This window comes from Ictidomys tridecemlineatus, chromosome 7 (assembly GCF_052094955.1).
Source record: "Ictidomys tridecemlineatus isolate mIctTri1 chromosome 7, mIctTri1.hap1, whole genome shotgun sequence".
NCBI lineage: Eukaryota > Metazoa > Chordata > Mammalia > Rodentia > Sciuridae > Ictidomys > Ictidomys tridecemlineatus.
In genome coordinates, this window is record NC_135483.1 from 20,448,265 (window position 1) to 20,466,275 (window position 18,011).

The following is an 18,011-nucleotide window of genomic DNA, read 5'->3' on the forward strand; positions in this document are numbered from 1 at the left end:
TGTCTAGCATGTGAGAGGCACTGGATTTGATCCTCAGCATTACATAAAAATAAATAAATAAAATAGAGGTATTGTGTCCAACTACAACTAAAAAAAGAGCGAAATTTAAAAACTGTTTTAGATTTGAGGATTTGGATCTTTCTAGTACATTTATAAGATCACCCTACATGGAATAGAGACATGACCAACCATTTCACTTTGAGACTTTCAAATGTTTTCTATAGAAACTTATAAATAAGGCAACTTAGGTAAAAGACCAAAATTCAGGAAAATATTTATATAAATTATTTTAAATGCTAGCAACTGTCAAAACCTGTAGGCACATCTTAGTATTTTTACTTTTTAAATCACTAAAACAGTGTGATACGCTGATGTTTACTATTTTGCACATTCCAATATATACAGAAATTACTGAGTAACTGTACACATCACACTTTCTTACACTGAAATATTTTAAACCCTTCATTTTATCATTATTAACAACTGTTGAAGTGCTCATGAAATAAGACTTATGATCATGTCATTAGTACTGAAATCAAGATGGAACAACTTGATGCTACAAAGCTCTGCACTTAAACTTGACTCATCTCACTACTACTTTGTGTTTTTGACACATTGAGTAGGTTATTTAATCTCACTGAGTCTTGATTTCTTCATCTATAAATAGTGATATTTGACAATATTGCAGGGATCAAATGACACAGAGTAAATGAAAGTACTCATTAAAGAGCTCATTATTTGTAATCACTTGATAAATGCTGATAATAATGAAAATAGTAATAATGAATTATTTATTAAGGACTTACTATGACTGAGATTGTGACTGAGAATGTGAAAGTACAAGAAAGGGACACGGTTCCATCACCTGAAGTGCTTATATACAATAACAGCATAATAATGAATAAATTTCATGAGAAGCATGAGATGGGACCCAGACTTTGTCCCTTGCTAATATTGTATGTATCAGTTAGGAAATGTACTTGGTTGCTGATAACAGAGACAAAAAGTAAAAGTCATTTGAATAATATGCAATTTTATTTTTTCTCATACAAAATACAAGACAAGAAAATTTTCAGCATTTGTTTTTTTGGGATTGGCTAACTTCACTTAGCATTATCTTCTCCAAAGCCACCATTTACCTGCAAATGCCAATGATTTTATTCTCTTTTATTGCTGAGTAAAATTCCATTATGTTTCGATGCCACAGTTTTCTCTGATATAAGGAGGCTGACTCATAGTGGGATAGGGAGGGGGAGCATGGGAGGAATAGATGAATTCTAGATAGGGAATAGGGGTGGAAGGGAAAGGGATGGGGCAGGGGATTAGCAAGGATGGTGGAATGTGATGGACATCATTATCCAAAGTACATATATGAAGACATGAATTGGGCATCAACATACTTTATATAGAGAGATGAAAAATTGTGGTATATATGTGTAATAAGAATTGTATAAAGACATGAATTGGCGTGAACATACTTTATATACAAAGATATGAAAAATTGTGCTCTATATGTATAATAAGAATTGTAAAGCATTCTGCTGTCATGTATTTTAAAAAATAAAATCAATTAAGTTAAAAAAATACAAGACAAAGTTACTGCAAGGTTGGTTGGCTAACATTAATCAAGTGCCCTGTTTTTGCTCAGCTCTTTGTAGCCTATGTCACCAACCATAAAGATTATCAGAGCTCCAACCATCAACACTATGTCCAAAGCAGGAAACTAAAGGAAAATGAGCCTAGCACTAGCTATCATTTCTATTTAAAAATCTTTTTTAGAAATCCCATTCAAAAATTTTTATTAGATCCAGTTGGCCAGAATTTAGTCACACAAGGAAGGCTGGAACATTTGGCCTTTTAATTGGATCATCATCATCCTAAATAAAAACAAGATTCTGTTAATAAGGAGGAAGGAGAGAATGAATATCAAGAAAGAAATTCTCACACTCTGCTTTTCTGAAATCACAAGGACAAATCACTAACTTCTCTGTGCTTGAATTTATATATATGCTCTGATCCAGTTCCAGGAGTTATTATGAATGGTAAATGAGAAATGTGTGATATGCTTGCACTGTAGCTATCTAGCACACAGAATCAGTCAATAGTCATTGCAATTATTATATTAATAATTATTGGATAAAAACATGAAATACTGCTATAAATACATTTATGTAAAAGAGTCCAATGGAGGCTCCTATGCATATAAGCTACTAGTTTTGGGCTGGGAAAATTTGAATTTGCCATCCCACTTATTATACTTCATTGACTCACTTTTACTACTGAGGAAGCCAAAACTGGATATAATACAAGACATCTGTGTTCTTGGACATTTCTCAGCATCTTTATATGCACATTCTGTGCTTGGCCCTCTTTGCAGGTTCCTGATTTCTTCTCCCTTCCCCACCCTTGCACACACTGTGAATTCCATTCAGAATGCCCTTGTCTTCTCCAGTGACCTCCAAGCACTTCTTGCCACCTGGCTCCAGAATCAGGACACGGAGGAGGTCCTCTTGATTCTCTTTTCTTCTGACTTCCTCTATCCCTAAGGACCTATTAGAGTCTAGGAGATCTACACTCTGTGTAGATTTGACTGTATTAGTCAGGGTTGCACTGAGGAAGAACCAAGAAGATGTAGATATATGGACAGAGGTATGTTATTAGGAATGGTTCATGAGTTTATGAAGGCTGGCAAGTTCCAAGATATGCAAAGGGAGTAGGCAAACTGGAACCCTGAAAAGAAGATGGTTTAATTACAGTTTGAATCTGAAGTCCAGAGAACCAGGAAAGTTAATCATGTAGTTCCAGTCTATTGATTTAAATGTAAATTTCATCCAGAAACATCCTCACGAAAGCAACCACAATCTCTGACCAAGTGTCTCAGCACCCTGTGGCCCAAACTGACACAATTAACCATCACACTGACCACAGCCCTTATTCCATGCTATTTGACAGTATATTGACTTACCTATTTCCACCATATCCTCTCTTCTTCCTCTATCCTGAGTCTTATCCCTGTTGAGTCTGAGACTTTATCTCTGAATTCTCAGGCCTTTCAACAGTACTGGATTCATGGTGACTGCGTAACAAACGTTTGTTTAAACGTTTGCATTAAACGTTTGTTTAATAGATTAAAACAAGGGAGAGAGCACATGTACTTGTGTGTGAAGTGATGATTAGAACTTTGGAAAGGAAGTAAAAGTGACATTTTTGAGCACCTGATAGGAACAGGTAAATTTGTACACTTCACCTTCCTTAGTAAGAAAACTAACTAATGTGTGGTGTTAACTATATTCCAAGTACCTTTCTAAGTGATCTACCCAAGTTAAGTGATTTAATCCTAAAATAACCCTGTTATGGTTTGAATATGAAGTGTTCACCAAAGGCTCATGTGCTGAAGGCTTGGTCCCCAAGGCAGCAGAGTTCAGAGATGGAGCGATTGGGGAATGAGTGGATCATGTAGGCTCTGACCTCATCAGGGGACTAATCCGTTAATAGCTGAATGAACTACTGGGGGGCGGTGGAAACTGTAGAAGAGGGACCAGGTTAAAGAAAGTAGGTCACTGGGAGTGTACCCTGGAAAGGCATTTCTTGTCCCCACCCAGTCCTCTCTTCTCTCTCTCACCCCCACCCCCCTTGGTGTTTCCTGGCTACCATAAGCTGAGCAGTTTTCCTCCATCATGCTCTTCTGCCATAATATTCTGCTTTGTCTCAGACCCAAAGGCAATGGAACAGGCTGACCTTGGACTGAAACCTCTGAAACCGTGAGTGAGCCAAAGTAAATCTTTCTCCTTTGTTTTTCTTAGGGACTTGTCAACAGCAGTGAGAAGCTGGCTAAGAAAAACACTATGGGAATCTTCACTGCCAATTATAATTGTGGAAACATGCTTGATGCTTTCAAATACCATATCCAGGGAGAAGTAACTCATACTCACCGGAACCAGGCTCTGAAGCCAGGTCTGTCTGACTTCCACAGGATGGTGGCAGAGAGAATGAAGAAGCCTTCGTTCAAGAGGGGTGTTGCAAAGGAACATGACAAGATTCAGTAAGAGCTTACTGGAACACATGAGAGAGAACTGTCGAATGTGTCTCTTCTTACCAGGCATTGTGCTCTCTTATTAACAATTTTGCAAAATAGAAGATTATAAACACTTGAAGAACTTGAAAAAAGAGAGAGAAATCTGGGGAGTGAAGCTACCCACAGAATCTGATTTACTTGGTCACTATTGGTATTATTAATATTATCATTGTTTTTAACTGTCTCAACCCACAAAAATATGGCCAGGATTACAGTCTGTTTTGTACAGGATGTGTCCTGTATTCATTTCTATTGCTGCATAACAAATTATCACAAAGTTAGCAACCTAAAACAATGGCTCTTTGTTAGCTCCTAGTCCTGGAACCAAGACATCTGGGAGGGCTCTTCTGGGTTCTCTGCTAAGTGTATACAAAACCTAAATCAAGGCGTCAGCTGGCTTAGACTCTTATCTGAAGCATCTGGGGAAGGATTCTCTTGCAGGCTCATTCATGTTGTTGGCAGAATCCAGCTCCTGATAACCACAGAACCAATGCTTCTGCTACCTTATGGGCTAACAGTTAGTGGCCAAGTGCATCCCTTCTCATGTTGCTCCCTTCATTTTTAAAATTTTTTTATTAGTTGCTCAAAACATTACAATGATCTTGACATATCATACATTTTGTTCCCTTCATTTTTAAGGAGTAAAAGAGTGCTGATTACTTCTCATGCCTAGGATTTTTTGTAGTTCCTCTTTTACCATCCTTTTCTGCTAGTAGCTGGAGAAAGATCTCTGGTTCTAAGGAAAGATATGATAATTTTAGGCCTACCCAAATAATTTACTTTTTAAAAGATCAACTGTCGTGGTATAACATTTTTAGGCCTTCTTCTGGAGATGTAGTCTACCATATATACCAAGTACCTGGATGAATGTCTGGCTCATAGTAAGTCCTTCAAACACACTTGTTAAATGAAATTGAATGGAACTGCCACTTTTCTGGCAAAGAAAGAACCTGAGAAGGCACAGAAAATTAAAGGGTGGATGGTAAATGGATCATTGATCATACCTGGTGGAATTTAAGCATTTATTCCTTTTCAAAATTTTGTTGGGCTCTAATGCACATATAAACTTGCACAAATCATATGTATATATCTCAGTAGGTGCTCACAAACAATATACATGTTTGTAAATTGCATAACAACCAAGGACACCATCGCATGTGAACCTGTGAGGCTTGCTTCCAGAGCTTGCTGTTCTTCCCTGAAATTCCCTTTAATAGTATGGGAACTACTATCCCAATTTCTAATAGTATCAATTAGCTTTGTCTGGTTTTTAATTTTCATATAAATTGAAGCACTGTAATATATGTTTTTTTGTCTGATTTTTTTTTTCACTCAACATTCTGCTTGTATGCAGCTTCTAAGATGGCTACTAGGGCCCCCTACTTTCTGTATTCAAAGTCTTGCCTAATTCCCTCCTCCTGAGGAACCTGCTTCTCATTAATATAGCAACACTGAGGGATGGCACTTTATGCTTTGTAGGTGAAGAAGAAAAACTGAAGACATCATGTACTTACTTGTATATAAATTCCAGGTGTTGCAAAATATTATGCTTTTTCTCCCAACATTTAAAAATATAAATCACACTTAGCTCTTAAATAGGTGGTGCCTAGTGGTCATAGCAGCAACATTTTATTGACTTCTGATCTCTAGGACTATTTGGTTATATCATGATTTATTTATCTAATCTATTATTGATGAATATTTGGGTTGTTTCCCACTTGGGAAAGATAAAAACAATGCAGCCATAAACGTTCTTATATATGTCTTTTAGAGAACACAGCATACATGTAAAAGTAGAATTGCTAGGTCATGAGACAAGAGGATGTTGAGCTTAATATGTCAAGAGTTGTTCCAAAGAGGTTGCATCCATTTACACACCAGCAGCAATATGAGTCCTTACTGCTTCACAGTCTTAACAGGAATTGGTATTTCCTGTCTTTTTATTTTGGCCATTTTATTGAGAACTGCAATTTTTTCAAAAGTATCCCAGGTGATTTTAATATTCCACTAGAATCAGAAACCTCTGCTTAACTGCTGCTTATCATTTATTAGTTTGAAGCACATGAAACCACACTGGTTATTGGTTTAAAATAGTCAAACAGCCTGCTTCATGTGGTTCAAACTAATATTTCATTCACATCCTATTTATGTTTATACTAAAAATTCAACAGGCACACACATCAGTTGGGAAAGTTATTAAAGACTTAGGCTAAAACAAAGTTTTTGCATTAGCAATAAATTTCAGTGACTTATACATTTAATATCACTCAGATATTTAAGAGCTTGAACAATGATTTTCAGCTTTGCTGAAGATTAGAATCACCTGTGGACTTTTAAAACCTAAGTGCTTCTACCCAAACCCCTAACGTGTGAAAAATAGAGATATATTTGTACAGCCAATGTTGAGAACCACTGACATTGCCTATAGTATGGTGTTATGGTTCGGATTTGAAGTGTGCCCCAAATGCTCATGTGTGAGACAATGAATGAAGGTTTAGAGAAGAAATGATTGGGTTATGAGAGCCTTAACCCAATTAGTGAATTAATCCCCTTCTGGTATTCAATGAGTGGTAACTGGTGGTGGGTAGGGTATGGCTAGAGGAGGTGGGTTACCAGAAGTGTGCTGTTGTGGTATATATTTTGTATCTGACCAGAAGAGTCTCTCTCTTTCTCTCTCTTTCTGCTTACTGATCATTATGTGAGCCACTTCCCTCTGCCACACTCTTCCGCCATAATGTTCAGCCTCAAGAACCCTGAAACCTTGAGCCCCTACCTAGACTTTTCCTCCCCTAAAATTGTCCTGGTCAGTCTTTTAGTCACAGCAGCAAAAAAAATATAACTAAAACATATGGCTCTGCTTTCCATCTATTAAGTCTAAAGAAAGACTTAACACTTTGATGACTATATGCACAAGGCAGGAGGAAAGCACTAGGTTTCAGCACTTTCCAGGTTTTAGAATATGTAGCTGTATATTAAATCCAACAATTCTTTTCAATGGAAAGTTTGTCTTTCTGGATAGATCTCTCTATTGTACCTAGGATGGAAGCCTGAGGTTTGATTTGTACACAGTTGCATGAACTCAGATTTAAAGTATCACCAAGGGTATTTAATGATTACATGCAGGTAGTTTTAAAAGTACCTATTCTCTATACAGTCATGCTAGCCAACAGGAGGACTAAGTGAGTAAATAGTGACCAGAGAAACAGGTGTGCCATACACTCTGAAACAAAACTATTGTGAAAAATTTTCTTTTAGAATTTTTCCAAGACAGACAAAAGTCTAAGTAGTCATCATGGAATCTGGTCTTTGAACTTTCTTGGAGTTATTTTGCAGAGCAGGGTTAAAAAGGGGGAGGATGGGCACTAGTGCTAAGGTTGGGTGATCGAAGTACCAGAAATTTCTGAGCTCCAAGCCTTTAAAGTCTTAATCCAATCCTAAATCAGATTGTTCTCATGATCATTTCCTTACTCCTTCCAGTCATAACTGCATCTGTATTTCCTCATGCAGCAGAAAAAAAGTTTGGGAACTTAATTTTTTTTTTTCAATATTTACCAGCTCTGGAATTATATTGCCATCTACATGATTCCCCTTATCCTTTCTTCTTATAGCATCACCAGCTTCTGAAGGTAGAGAAGAGGTTCAGAAGTCAAAAGAACACTAATTCTTGGGCACTATTATTATGGGCACTATCCCTGGCCACCAACAGACTCCTAGGCCGGGGAGGGTGAAAGCCTCACACACCTCAGTAGCCAGGGAGGTTTTCTTGGTCAGATGTCCTTCAATGGAATCCTGGCTCCTAGGTTTTGCTCCTAATAATCCCCTGGGGATGCTGTCTATTGGGTATTTTTAGGCCACTCCCGAATTCACCCACGCCTATGATAAGTATTTAGCCTCCAGAACCACCCTGGAGGATTAGAAGACCGCAGCTGGACCTGGCGGGATTCCCCACAAACCCCACACATCCCGGGGTCCAGAGGAACAAGTTTCAACCGCATCCTGTGCAGCAGGTCTCTGGCTCAGGTGGAGCACCCCAGACAGCGGGTGGCTCTACTCGCCCCCCAAAACGAGGGGACCAGGGACCAGAGCATTTCGCAACCCGGCGGCCCTCTGCCTAGAACAGCTGGGGGCCAGGTGCCTAGGCGCTCCTAATGACAGGGAAGGTCTCAATCACCGATCCCTCCTCTTAGCACCGAAAGAAGGAAGCATGGCATCTTGGGAGATGTAGTCCAGCCACCTCCCGAGGCTCCGCGGTACCCTGTCCTCTTAACGAGTCCCCTAGGAGAGATTGCTTGGTCCGAACCCGCTGATGCCCAAGCTGCCGTCCGAGGGTGGCCGCAAGCCGCGCTCCGCGGGGACTCGGGGTGTCTCGGGATCCCGGCTAAGGAAGGGGACTACACTTCCCAGCCGCCCTGCGCCGAGCAGGGAGCCGGCTGCTTGCTTTGCGTGACCGCGGCAGGTTGGTCCTGGAGCAGATGAGCGCAGAATATTTAGGCGAAAGCGAGAGGAGGGGGGTAGCGCGGGCAGGAGGAGTACCTCGGCCAAGAAAATTATGCATGCGTTAGGGAAGCTCTGAGAGAATGGCTGTGGAAGGTAAGGGACGCTTGGGGCATTTTAAGCTCCCTCTTAACCCGCGCACCCCAATCCACACATCCCTGCTGAAGCTCGGCGATCGTGGGGAGGCGAAAAAAGGGGGCGGTGGAGAGTGGGCCCCTTCCTCCTACACCACTTGGCACTCACCTGAGCGAGGAAGGCCGGAAGGCGCATTATTGTCTTGCTTTGGAGAGACTCTGGGTGAGCAGGACTTTAGGGTAGAAGAGTGCCCCTAATTCAAAACGATATGCTGGAAATGGAGGGAAAGCCGGGGAGTTCGGCATGAGGTTTCAGCCCCAAGGTGCCCTTTTATCCTGCCCACTCCTGTCAAGACAGACTGGGTGTCCCCTGGACTGGGGATGCTCACTTTGCCCCCCCTCAAACGTGGGAGAGGACCCTGACCAGGTGCGTCATCGGGAAGCTTGGACTGCGATTGGGTCAAGGGCCCTGCACCCAGTGTACCCAGCAACAGCGCAGCAGATGTACCCCGAGGGTGAAGGTGTCCCTACACCTGTCCGTGTTTATACAGCTCTTCAGGGATTAGTAAAGTTTACAGAAACGAAGTGGAATCAGCCTGGGGTGGGGGGACTGGAGGAAGACAACCCGCCTCTTTGGAAAGCCTTTACGTTGAGGACCACCTTCCCCGCCCCCCCCCCCAATTAATTTTGAACTTTGGACTTGCTAATTGCACAGCTCTACCTCCTTTGAACTTCCTGGTTAAAAGTAGAGTCAGGTGATTTTGAAGGGTTTCCAGTTCTTCATCTCAGGTTCACTTACTTTGGAACAAGGGCTTTCTTATTGATGGTACTTTCTGGGGGAGAGGAGACACACGTGGACCAGAAGGGTTTCTGATGTCAAATTAAGGATCAAAGTGTGCCTGAATGATAAAGTGATAAAATCAAGGACCTAAGTGGGAGCCTACCTTCACCACCAGAGTTGTGCTTCTACAGAGGGGAACTGAGGTAGGAAAAAGAGGGCATGTCTGCCAGCAGCAGCAGGCTCCTTGCCAAAGGGAAATGAGCCTGTTCCTTGTAGAACAGAAGCAACCACATGGGCTTACTTGCTTCTGCCTCCCCTTCCTGTCCCAGGAGAGAGAAATTGATATAACCTGACTCTTGCTTTCCTTATAATTACTGTCTTAACAACCTAAAGTAGCAACAGCCCAGCTCCTGTACTCAGAACCCATGAACTCAGGAAACTACTGCCTCTAAGCTGTCTCAGGTTCAGAGATCCTCAGCTGGCCGCTACCTGCTTTTCCAACCACATCCACAAAAATGAGCTTCATTCTTTCTTTCCCTCTCTTAGATACCGAGATAGATTGATCTGCCATTAAAAAAAAAAAAATAACCAAAGACTTTTCTAGTTTGTCTTTTCTGTGCAAACATGAAAATAGGGCAAGAATTTGTCTTTGTGCATTGTGACATCTGATTAAGGAGACAAGATTTCAGATACCTCAAAAACAAAAAGTTGAGGTAGAGTTCATTTTGAGCTTGAGACCAACGGTAGGTTGACCTACTGGAACCCTTCCACTCACTCATCAGATGACATTGATTATAATCTTTTTTGCTTCTCTTGTGTCCCCAAGTGAGAGATACTCCCACTTGTTGGCAGTCCGCTGTGTTATTTTTTTTTTAAGTTGTAGTTGGACGCATACCTTTTTTTAAAAAAATTATTTATTTTTATGTGATGCTGAGGATCAGGATCCAGCCCAGAGCCGCGCAGGTGCTAGGCGAGCGCTCTTCAGCTGAGGCACAACCCCACCTCAGTCCACCGTGTTCTTGAAGACAATTTACTGATCACTGTAAGAAGTATAGAATTACTCATATTTCTTGTCTAATGGGTAATCATACCAGTGGAGCCAGACCTTACCAAAATAAGCTCTGAAAAGAAGTATGTGTGGAATACAGAGAATTTGTTTTATTTTCTAGTGACTTATTTGGCTGAAGTGCCTATCTAGTAAACAGGAGATCCTGGTTCTGAGTCACAATGAGCTCTGAACTTGAAAAATGAAGGAAGTGTTTTAAGCTTTGTTGAAAATGTGATTCCTGTCTCTGGTCTTTGCAGAGGCAGTTTTCTCCGCAGGGACTGGGACCTTCCTGGCTCCTCCCATGTCATCTTGCAAGGTTTAAGACAAGCTTCTCTTCCTCTGGGAACCTGTTCCAGTCCTCCCTGTCTCTCTACCTTCCCGTTGCTTCCTTAGTACCCACCCATGCTTATATCTACCCTAGAATTTACCATACTTGGTCTCTCTACTAGACTCTAAGCCCTTGGCAGGTAGAGACCATGTGCTCTTTGATTTCATCTTCCCGCCCAATAGCATAGGACCTGGCCCATCATGAGTACTCAAAAAATTCTTGCAGATTACATGGCAATACATATATTTATGGAGCTTTGATAACTGGCTTCAGAAGAGCGTCTGAGGCTTTCTTAGCCTAAATGCCATAAACAGGGACTTCTGAGATATTTGAAGATAGGGGGGTCTTTTAAATGAAGTACTCCTCCCTTCAGTCTTTTGTCTTGATGTTCAAAGAAGCAGAGCTGTGGTTTTCCTCTGCTGTTGAGGATGGCATTGTCCTTCAAGGACACATCTGAGATGTGTAGAAAGTGCTATTGGGAGCTGCTGTTTGTATTTTGTGCCGGTGAGCTGGCAATGCTAAATGTCCTGCAGTGCTTGATAATCCCATACAAAGTTTCCAGGCCAAGACCATAATGACCACTTTACCCAAACCCCTTGAGAAACACTGATTCAGAGAATAAGGACTTTTGCTAGAGGAACTGGAGGAGGAAATATAGAAACTGTTACTTACCACCTGAGCTTTAGTTTCCACATCTGGAATAAAAATGGGCTCTCTATTGTTTACTTCCTGGGAACATTGTGAGAATTGAATTAAATAAATGAAGGGTCTAATAGGAGGGTCCCTAGAATCAAGATTCTCGGGAAGTGTTGCGTGTACACCCTCTCCTTAGAAAAAGTCATAGTATTTGGCACGTGTTTTGTATCTCAATTTTTCACTAATTCATGCTTGCCAGTCTTTCTAATTAGTAACAAATTTGAAGGATTTTATAATGTGTAATCTTTCTCTTAAGTAAACTTGAACTTGTAAAAGTGTTAATTGCAAGTAGGACACTCTTTCGTTTTGCTGAATCTGAAGCTTTGTATTTAAGATGAAAAAGAGGTGCCATTTGTTTATTGTTTTATGGCTTCCCTGGGTTATATTTTCATCTTGGAGTTTAAGAACATCCTACTTATGGTCCCTAGCCTTATTGTGACCTATGCTTTGTTTTGCATTTATGGGCAGCTGAGCATCTGAAAAGTGTGTTTTCCAACCACAGAAAAGGGCACCACTTTATGGTCTGTATTGGATTGGGATTATATTGGCATGTATTGTCTTTTTTTTTTTTAATGGAGACATAGGACCCCTAGATAGAAGGTAGAAGGTAGCATGCAGGAACTACAGTCACCCATTCTCCATGGCCAGACTGTGTGGATAGTTGTGACCACGTGACTGATGAGACCTTATCTGAGAGAAAGAGATTGCAGTATTACACAGGAAGAAGAAAAATGTAGACTCATAAGTTTTGTTTTTATCTAAGAGCAGTGCCTGGCACTTAGGACCCCCACAATAATTGTTTCATGAATGGAATATATAAAAGCCTGATTCCCCCAAGCCAGAGAAGAGTTTTTCTTCTTTTTCCCAGTTCCTCTCCTCCTTCATCCTTAGATTTTTATGAAAAGAGTAGGGCGGGTGAGCACTGTACATAGTGTTTCCATTCCAGGTAGGATACAATAGTCTTCTTACATGGCAAAAAAAATATATATATATATATTTCCAATTTTCAGTACCCCTCCCAATATTTCAAATGGAAGTGAGTGCACTTGAAGTGACATCTGTTGGAGGATCTGACTTTTCCATTTTAAGTGCTTGAATTATCAAATGACCTCTGATAAGTCACTTGGTGCTCAAATTCTATAGTTTTTCTGCTGTAAAAGAGTGGAAAAAAAGACTACTGATCACTGGTCTTTTTTAAGTCTGGGGGAAAATGTGGAAAGAGGTGCCTGGGTTTTGGGGGCCAGTAGATGCTGACTCTTCACCCACCTTGAATTGAGAACTTTACCAGAGTTAAAGGAGTAATAATGGGACAGTAAAATGTCACCTTCCTCACAAGGGTATATGGGTAACTTTTTCTGGCTTTGTGTCAGTGACCTTCAGGGGCACCTCCCTCTGTAACACTGACAGTCTCGAGAGCAGAGTATGTGTTCCCCCAGCAGCTAGGTGGGACTGATCACCAAATAGTTGCCTCCTTTTGTCCTGAGAGCAGCCCCTGAGAAGGTGTAGATAGAGACCAGAAGCATCATTCTGAAGAATTTCCCCGCATATGGCATGGGAAGCAAAGGAGAGGTGCTTCCTCCTGTCCTTGGGTGACTTTCTGTCAATGCCAGCCCACCTGAACTTTTCTAAGTACCTTTTCTTGTGGTCTTAGGCCTGGCCCATGGTAGACCCTCTGGAAAGCTTAGATGAGTGAATGGATGACAATCGAATTGCCAGGTGGGATTGTGAGTGCTTTTGATTCCCACAGTAGCTTCCAAAATGCTTCAGGAGAGCTCCCAACTGTATCATCTTCAGAGTAGGCATAAAAGCAGTGGGACTATGGACAAGTTTCTCTAATAGGTACTGAGCCTTGCAGGGCCATGGTGTTGTTAAACTAACCGCTTCCCTGTCCTCTACCATTTCATGTATCACCAAGTATCTTCTTTTCTTCTTACTTGCTTTCCTTTTGTTCTCTAACTTATCAGATCTGAGCTTCCTATCCCAGCAGTTTCTGTTGAGCACTCTGCTTTAGGACCTGAGAATGGTGACTAGACACTCATTGAGAATTCCTGTGCAGTGACTGTGTGAACCAGAAGTGGGGCCTCAAATCCTGGGTGGAACTTGCTGTGGCAGAGGTTCCTGCCACTCCCATGTCTTCCGCAGCCCTCTCAGACAGGGCTTCAGTCTAATCCAGGGTTGCCATGCATAGCACAGCGCTTACTAATTCTTCTCCTGCCACCCTTTCTTTCTCATCAGCCTTGCTGTTGTTCTCTTAGGCTAAAAGAAACAAGGGCTGGTGCTAAGGAGGGGAGATGGTGCGAAACTTTGCTGGCATAGCAGAGTCTACAATGCTGAGTCACACAGTACCTGCTGTGGTGACAAGTTACAAGAAGTCAGCCTGAAGTCTGAAGCCCATGATTGAACCCCAGGAATGTTGTGCATTTAATTCATGGAAAGGGGGGCTGTTGCAAATTCTCATTCACTGGTGTTGAAGCAGCTTTTGCATTTCTGTGGATAAGCAGTACAGGGCTGCCTGCTGCCCAGAACTCTACTAGATTTGGTGGGGATCTAATAAAGGAGGGAGCTGAGCCCTTCAACTCCCTTCCCCTGCCACAACCCTCACTTTCCTGAAGGAGACAGAGAAGCAGATTAGGCTGAATGATATCAGTTCTAAATAAAAGCACAAACACCATATCGTGGGAGGGCGGCAGAGAACAAATGTAGCATTTAGTTCTGAGCTGGTTCTCAGCTGGACGGGGTAGCCTAACGGAAGGAGTAGCCTTTGAGCAAGGCTTTGAGTAGGATTTTGATGGGTGTGTGTGTGGGGGGAAGGGCAGGAAACAGTAGTGTGTGTATAATGTGGGCCCTCTAATGGGTTTTTTCCATTAGGTTGATGTGGTTGTTCTTCCCTGTGGTCATAAAAGTGAATGAGAAGATTTCTAAGTCTTGCCTGGCGCGCGCGTGCCGGCACACACACACAAACACACACATATATATTTTTTCCCCTATAGTTTCTGTTATCTGCTTGGCCAAACCTTCAGCACTCGCCACAGCCCAGTTGGATCTTGAATATGGCCCTTTTGAAACCAAAGGAGCAAGCAAGGGAAGCTCCTCCCTGGTAAATCAAGCTGATCTCTCCATGATTTCCTCAAGTGGAATGGAGCAGGCCCCCACCCTCTGCTCTGAGCTGGCTCATAAGAGCAAATGTGGTTATATTTAGTCTGATTTTTCTAAAGTGTGGGTGCAAGAAGCTGCTCGCATGGCTTGCCTCCCGGAGTGAGGAACAGGATGGGCTGGCAGCTGCTGGTGACAAGGGTGGCCTGCCTCACTGCCTCCCGCAGCCCTCTTCCCAGGGCACTTGGGCCTGGGGAGCTACTAAGGTTGGGTTCCTTGTCCCTCCCTGATCCTCAGGCCTGCCTTGCTGCTGGAGAAGGTGTTCCTGGTATTCTGTTCAGCACATCCTGGGTCTCAAGTGATTTGACAGCCTTTGTGGACTGCTGTGAATTGGGGCTCTTAGAGCCACAGCTGACTTGGAGACTTGGGGCAGAATGGGCTCTTGGTCTGTCACTGCGCCCACAGTGTGTGGCTGTCCCCAAGGGTGCTACAGCTTTGGCAGTGTTGGCTTTATGTAAGCTCTACAGCCAGACAAGGGTTGATCATCTCTTCTGAGGACCTGCAATGTTTGCCTGGCTAATTCACTTCATGGCTCAGAACTCTTTTGTTCATCCATCCAATGGGAATATTAATAGTAATGAACTCATAGGCATGTCATAGCATTAAGTTTGTATCAAGAAAGGTCTTAAGACCTGGTTTCACAGGTGCTCAGTGACTATGCAATGAATAATCCTGCTGGTGATGATGCTGTTTTACCTGATTTTTCTGCCACATAGGAAAATATCTGAGACGTTTTTATATCCCCATGTTAGTGCAGTGTGTGGGGTAACAGGTGTTGGATGATGGAAGACTCATTGATGGTTCTTAGAGTTAAGATATGGATAAAATGTAAGGCATCCTCAATTGTATTTTTTGATGTATTCATTATCTGAATCCCTGCAGCTATGAAGCAACAGAGGGAAGTAAAACTCTCATGATAGGAGCTATTCATTAAAGGCTCATAACTTAATATAATTTTCCCCTCTAAAAATTTACTTGCCTCTTAACACCAGCAGTTTGGTAGGTTTATGTCTGATTAGCTGATCAACATCCCGCCACACAATAAATGTGCCTAGTAAGTTGATTTGAAAGAAAATTTTCAATTCTTTCCAAAGAGGAAAAATTTCATGGGCTCTATGAAAATGATGTTGTAAAACTGCTGAACTCATAAAACGATGGTCCAGTTAAAGTAGGCCAGATAATCAAGAAACAGGAGAAAAATGGGCTTTGATGTTGGCTTGAAAGGCATTCACAAGAGCCATTAGTGTCTTCCAAGAACTAAGATAAGTCTTGGGCAAAAAGAGATGCCCTGAAATATTTTTTTTTGGGGGGGGGGAAAGTGATCTCCTTCACAATTGGATTATGAAAAATCAAGTGTGAAATGGAAGATGTTTCCTCCTGCTGGCATAGATCTAGTTGCAGAAGTTACATAACAAATAAAAATGGATTCTTTTTCTATTCTAAGAATCAACACATATCACAAGTATAACCTAACTTAAGTTAAATAGGAGATAAAGCAAACTCTTCAGCTTCTTTTTTTTCAAGATAAAGTATGGCTCAAACTGTTTCATTATTATTTTTGAAACTCTAGTCCCCATTGCAAATATATTCTCTTTCTCACTTTGTCTTTTATGCTTTCATACTAGTATTTAAATTTTTTTATATTTGGATTATTTAAGTATGATTCTATAATCAGCAAAATCACTTTTTGTATTTCTGTGAGTTTTAAAAGTATTATAATCCCTACCACAATCAAGATATAGAACAATTCCAAGACCTCTCCACAACATTTCCTTATACCTTCCCCTTCACCCATGGCCTTTGAAGACACCAGTCTGAATTCTATCCCTCTGATTTTGTCCTTTCAAGAATGTCATATAAATGGTATCACATTCTGCCAGATTTGAGACTGGCATCTTTCACTTAGGTGTACAGCCCTGAAATTTATTTATGTTGATGCATGCAATAGTTCAGTCCTTTTAATTGCTGATTAGGATTCCTTTGAATGGACACTGAAGTGTATTCACTCACTGACTGAAGGACATTTAGATTGGTTCTAGTAATTGATGATTATGAGGAAACCACTGTAAACAATTGCTTACAGGTGCATGAACCTGTTAATTTCTCTTGTGCAAATAGTGGGATTTTCAAGACAGACAGACAGACAGACAGACAGACACACACACACACACACACACACACACACACACACTCTTAACCTTTGTAAGAAACTGCCAAATAATTTTTTAGAGTGGTTTTGCCTCATGTACACTCTCCTTTATTTGGAAGTTTTCTCTGTAGAAATCATCTGGTAAAGAAGGCCTCAAGAAAATAAGAGACTTACATTAATGGGACCATGCAAGTAGTTGTGGAATCAGAAAGGGACAATTCTCCAGAAATGAGTTCCTTGAATGTGCAGTGTCACTATGGCATGTGTACACCCCTGATTTCCAGGCATTAGTCCAGTCTTCATTCATGGTTTTAGTCTAAACATGCTATTAGTTTTAGCAAACCAAAGACATACCTTTTAAATTTAACTTTATAAAAAGTAGCATAAGAATTTGTTATCAACTTCTAAGTAATGGTTTTGTTGATGTTTTGGAAAACAATCAGATAGGGAAATAGGCCAGGAAGACTTAATTTGGGGGAAAAGTGAGCAAGAAGACTTAATTTTGAGGAAAAGTGGGCAAGAATTGGGAAGGGAAGACCAGATTTGAGAGGCCACAGAAAGTGAGTTTAGCCAGAGAGGGGAAAAGATCACTCTGTTCCTGAAAGGAGTTGGTCTTGTCAAACAAGGTGACTTGGTCTTGCTACAAGATGGATTGCATCTTGTGAAGCCTAAGAAAAGGTTTGTTGACTATTGATAATTAAAAGTGGCTAAACTTTGAGAATGGCAGGGGCCAGCCTTTGGTTTTGCAGCTGCGTGTGATTCTGCCCCAGATTTGAATCTCTCAAATGGGTCTTTGTACAGTAGGAGCAGTGCTTGTTCTTATACAGAAACCCTGTGTAAGAACTACAAAGAATTGCTAAAAAGTGGGTATGGAGCCTGATAGTGGAATTGCTTTCAAATTCAAAAAGATAGTCTTCTACATATCATTTTGATGGGAACATTCTGAGATTTCTAGGACTTATCCCTGGCTTCTGAGACATGGGCTAGAATGTTTGAATTTGGGATTGCTACAGATTGACTCCTAGACACACAGTTGCCTTAACGGTTGTTTGAAGTTGTAAAATGTGAACATTTTATGTGAGGGTTTTGTTTTTGGTTTTGGAGAGACACCTGTGCTCTATGCAGAAGTGAAAATGTGTTCTTAACCAGGCTGTAGTATGTGTACTTTGTACATGATTTTGTCTGGTGCTTTTTACTGCTTCTGTTGACCAGT

At 41.3% G+C, this 18,011-nt stretch overlaps 1 protein-coding gene and 1 long non-coding RNA gene across 11 annotated transcripts in view; one reads left to right on the forward strand and one right to left on the reverse strand.

The window, feature by feature from the left end:
- Positions 1-1,013: 1,013 nt before the first annotated feature.
- LOC120892916 (uncharacterized) lies at positions 1,014-9,171 on the reverse strand. 2 transcript variants are annotated; one of them, XR_013423837.1, is made up of 3 exons: positions 8,813-9,171; positions 3,933-7,695; positions 1,014-2,730 (listed from the first exon to the last, which is right to left on the reverse strand). It is a non-coding gene; the product is annotated as an uncharacterized LOC120892916 (long non-coding RNA). The 2 variants fall into 2 exon arrangements; XR_005737734.2 differs by lacking the exon at positions 8,813-9,171 and having other exon boundaries at positions 3,933-8,554.
- The window catches only part of Samd12 (sterile alpha motif domain containing 12), a 430,917-nt gene continuing 421,433 nt past the window's right edge, over positions 8,528-18,011 (forward strand). For all 9 annotated transcript variants that reach the window (XM_078016757.1, XM_040293706.2, XM_078016764.1 and 6 more), the window contains exon 1: positions 8,528-8,665. In XM_078016757.1, the coding sequence (XP_077872883.1) occupies positions 8,653-8,665 (13 nt within the window). In that variant the 5' untranslated portion in view covers positions 8,528-8,652. The remainder of the gene's footprint in view (positions 8,666-18,011) is intronic.